Genomic DNA, 3,371 nt, shown 5'->3' with positions numbered 1-3,371 from the left:
TTTTTTTTTTTTTTTTTTTTTTAATCAAATGTTTTGGACTTTTGAAGTCCACTTGTTCTGTCCTTCTAAAAGGGAAAGAAGGCCGGGCGCAGTGGCTCACGCCTGTAATCCCAGCACTTTAGATCACTTGAGGTCAGGAGTTTGAGACCAGCCTGGCCAACATGGTGAAACCCCATCTCTACTAAAAATACAAAAATCAGCCTTGCGTAGTGGTTGGCACCTGTAGTCCCAGCTACTCAGGAGGCTGAGGCAAAATAACTGCTTGAACCCAGGAGGCGGAGGTTGCAGTGAGCTGAGATCATGCCACTGTACTCCAGCCTGCGTGACAGAGTGAGTGAGACTCTGTCTTAAAAAAAAAAAAAAGAAAAAATCTAAAAGGGAAAGATAATAAATCTCACTTAACATCTCCCTTCGCTCCCTGGGCCTGCCTGAAAGTTACACGGGAGCAACATGTGTGGCCACGTCTCAGCGTTTGCCCAACTGACTGGTGTGTCGTTGGTTTGTTCCAGCATTCGGGGATTAATAGCTCGGATGCGGAGGTGCTGACCCTGTTCAATGTGACAGAGGCCCAGAGCGGGGAGTATGTGTGTAAGGTTTCCAATTATATTGGTGAAGCTAACCAGTCTGCGTGGCTCACTGTCACCAGACCTGTGGCAAAAGGTAATGGGGAGATGGATGGGATCCTGTGCTGGGGATTTGATGTAGGCCCCAAGCTGCTGGGGCAGGCGGAGAAGCCAGTACCGGACTGTCCTTGCCACCCTACTGTATTTCTAGTGCCCAGAGCCATGGAAAAATACCCGGCCTGGGAGGCTGGTTTGGTTTGGTATTGTGTTGGTGTCTGCAGGCTCCCTCTCTGCCTTCTGTGTGTTCCTTGGCTGCGTGTGGATCCATGCGAGGACTCATGGGGACACGGTCTTGCTGTGTTACAAATGGTACTTCAGACTGAAGGTGTGAGTGAGTGGTGGTTAAGAGAAGGGGCCATAGGCCAGGCACGGTGGCTCATGCCTGTAATCCTAGCACTTTGGGAGGCTGAGGTGGGAGGATTGCTTGAAGCCAGGAGTTTGAGACCAGCCTGGGCAACAGAGCAAGACCCCATCTCTACAAATTAAATAAATTAGCCAAGTATGGTAGTGTGTACCTGTAGTCCCAGCTAGACTGAAGGCTGAGGCAGGAGGATTGCCTGAGCTCAGAAGGTCGAGGCTGCAGTGAGCTACATTTATGCCACTGCACCCCAGCCTGGGTTGACAGAATGTGATCCCATCTCTTAAAAAAGAGAGAAGGGGTTAGGCGTTCCCTTGCATACTCGCATCTGCTGGCTGTGTATACACACATGCACGCGAGTGTGTGTGTGTGTGCGCATGTGTGTGTCTGCAGCCCCCGCCATCCCTCCTGTGTTCACCTTCTGGCTATCTTTACCTGAAACCAAACAGCCCCTGCCCGCCGGCCCCATTTCTCCATGCCGCTCACCGCCCGCATGCTCGGATGGGCCAGTGGCTGCCAGCGTCTGGTGAAGGGTCGTAACCAGCCATCATCTTCTCAGGTCTGCCGGAGTTCCTCCCTAAGGGTCTCACCCTCTTCCTCTAACAGGTTTTGCTGCCTGGTGGTTTTCGTTTGTTCCTTGTTGCAAAGAAGATGCGGGGGAGCATTTCTTCCTCTGGTCCCCCTTCTCTCTGTTTCCTTCCCTTGCTCTGCGTCTCTTAGAGGTCTCATGTCCTATGCTTGTCCATTTTGCTTCCATTGTCTCTTCTAGACTGCTGGAGTTAATACCACCGACAAAGAGATGGAGGTGCTTCACTTAAGAAATGTCTCCTTTGAGGACGCAGGGGAGTATACGTGCTTGGCGGGTAACTCTATCGGACTCTCCCATCACTCTGCATGGTTGACCGTTCTGGAAGGTACACACTGTAACTTCTCCTCTCGATGTCCTGCCCTTGCCACGGGCATGGGGGGAGCATGCATTTCTGGGCTTGGGGAGACACAGAGGCAGGAGAGCTGGAAGAATGGGCTCCTGCCTGCCTGGTGCCACATCCTGCCCCACCTTTGAGAGCCGAATCCTCTCGGCTGAGAGAAGAGCTTCCCTAGTTTTGCAGGCGCACGGAGGCCTCCCACCCATACACCTGCCTCTGCTCTCCCCCTGGCCATTGCAATGCATGCCCGGAATCTGGGTTTACCCTGCAGCCGGACTTCTCCAGGGCAGGCTCCTTCCGTCCTTGGGTCCAGCAGCCTCCCCACTCCGCTGGGTACTGAGTGTCCGAAAAGTCTCAGATAGGGCCCTACGCCTCTTCTCGTTTCTCAGGTGCTCAGCCCAGGGGTGGGGCTTGCTGCTTGCAAAGAGCAGTCCACCCTTCTGTACTACCATCCTCTTGCCTTTGGAGGAAGAGGTCAGCCTGGACAGGTGAACTGAGCTGCCTTCAGAAAGGCCTGTCTCAGGCAGCCGTAGCAGGCTTCATGATGCCCATGTATCCTCTTTGGCCGCTGCCGTCTCTCCTCTCCCAAGAGGAGAGGTCTGTGTGTTGAGCCGGGGAGGAAGGAGCCTGCAGTCTGCTCAGGGTGGTGGCTGGTGACCGCGGGGCCAGGGCTTGCTGCTGTCTCTCGGAATGTCCTGCATGAGGGTCTGGCTGTTCCTGCTGGCACTGCCCTCTCCTCTCTCCCCTCCTTTCCCACTCTGCCCTGCTTGCCTGTCAGGGTCTCCGGATGCCCCTACTGGAGGCAGAAAAGCGTTCTGTTTTTATCGTCCTCCCTGTCTTGGTCCTGTCCGTGCTCCCCATGTGCTCCCAATCAATTGTCTTCGTTCCTCAACATCAGGGAAAGAAAAAACAGCAACACTTCTCCCTATTATCAGCTCTGCTGTTTACTTGTCAGACCTTGGGACATTCTCCTCTGGGCTCAGTCTGGGGTCGTGCCTCATGCCTCTCTGGGAGGGTTCCCAAGGGTACCGCCTCCATGGCTGGCTGGTGGGTTTTAAAGGGGAAGATTGGGAGGAGGCCTGTGGAAGGAGGAGGGTGTCCACACCCGTGGGGCAAAGCGTGTTCCGTGAAACCAGTGCTGCACGTGCTGGAATGAAAGCCTCCCAGCCTTCCGTGCTGAAGGGAAAGGTGGACCGAACTGGCTTAGCTGCTGTGGCAATGGCGGGGGGTGGGGGGGGTAGTGTGTGAATCCTAATTGGAAGGTGGGAGAAGAGAATAACAAAATGCAACCCCGCCCCCTGCCACCACATTTCCTTAAGTTTTAGGAGTTAGGCCGGGCGCGGTGGCTCAAGCCTGTAATCCCAGCACTTTGGGAGGCCGAGACGGGCGGATCACGAGGTCAGGAGATCGAGACCATCCTGGCTAACACGGTGAAACCCCGTCTCTACTAAAAATACAAAAACT

The 3,371-nt window shown here is 54.4% G+C and overlaps 1 protein-coding gene across 14 annotated transcripts in view; it reads left to right on the top strand.

Moving 5' to 3' along the window:
• FGFR1 (fibroblast growth factor receptor 1) overlaps positions 1–3,371 on the top strand; it is a 65,434-nt gene that overhangs the window by 51,839 nt on the left and 10,224 nt on the right. For all 14 annotated transcript variants that reach the window (XM_017847637.1, XM_017847645.1, XM_017847633.1 and 11 more), the window contains one exon: positions 1,751–1,895. In XM_017847637.1, the coding sequence (XP_017703126.1) occupies positions 1,751–1,895 (145 nt within the window). The remainder of the gene's footprint in view (positions 1–1,750; positions 1,896–3,371) is intronic.

Source organism: Rhinopithecus bieti, unplaced genomic scaffold (genome assembly GCF_001698545.2).
Source record: "Rhinopithecus bieti isolate Rb0 unplaced genomic scaffold, ASM169854v2 scaffold_29855, whole genome shotgun sequence".
In the NCBI taxonomy this organism is placed as follows: domain Eukaryota; kingdom Metazoa; phylum Chordata; class Mammalia; order Primates; family Cercopithecidae; genus Rhinopithecus; species Rhinopithecus bieti.
This window is presented reverse-complemented; position numbering and strand designations above follow the sequence as displayed.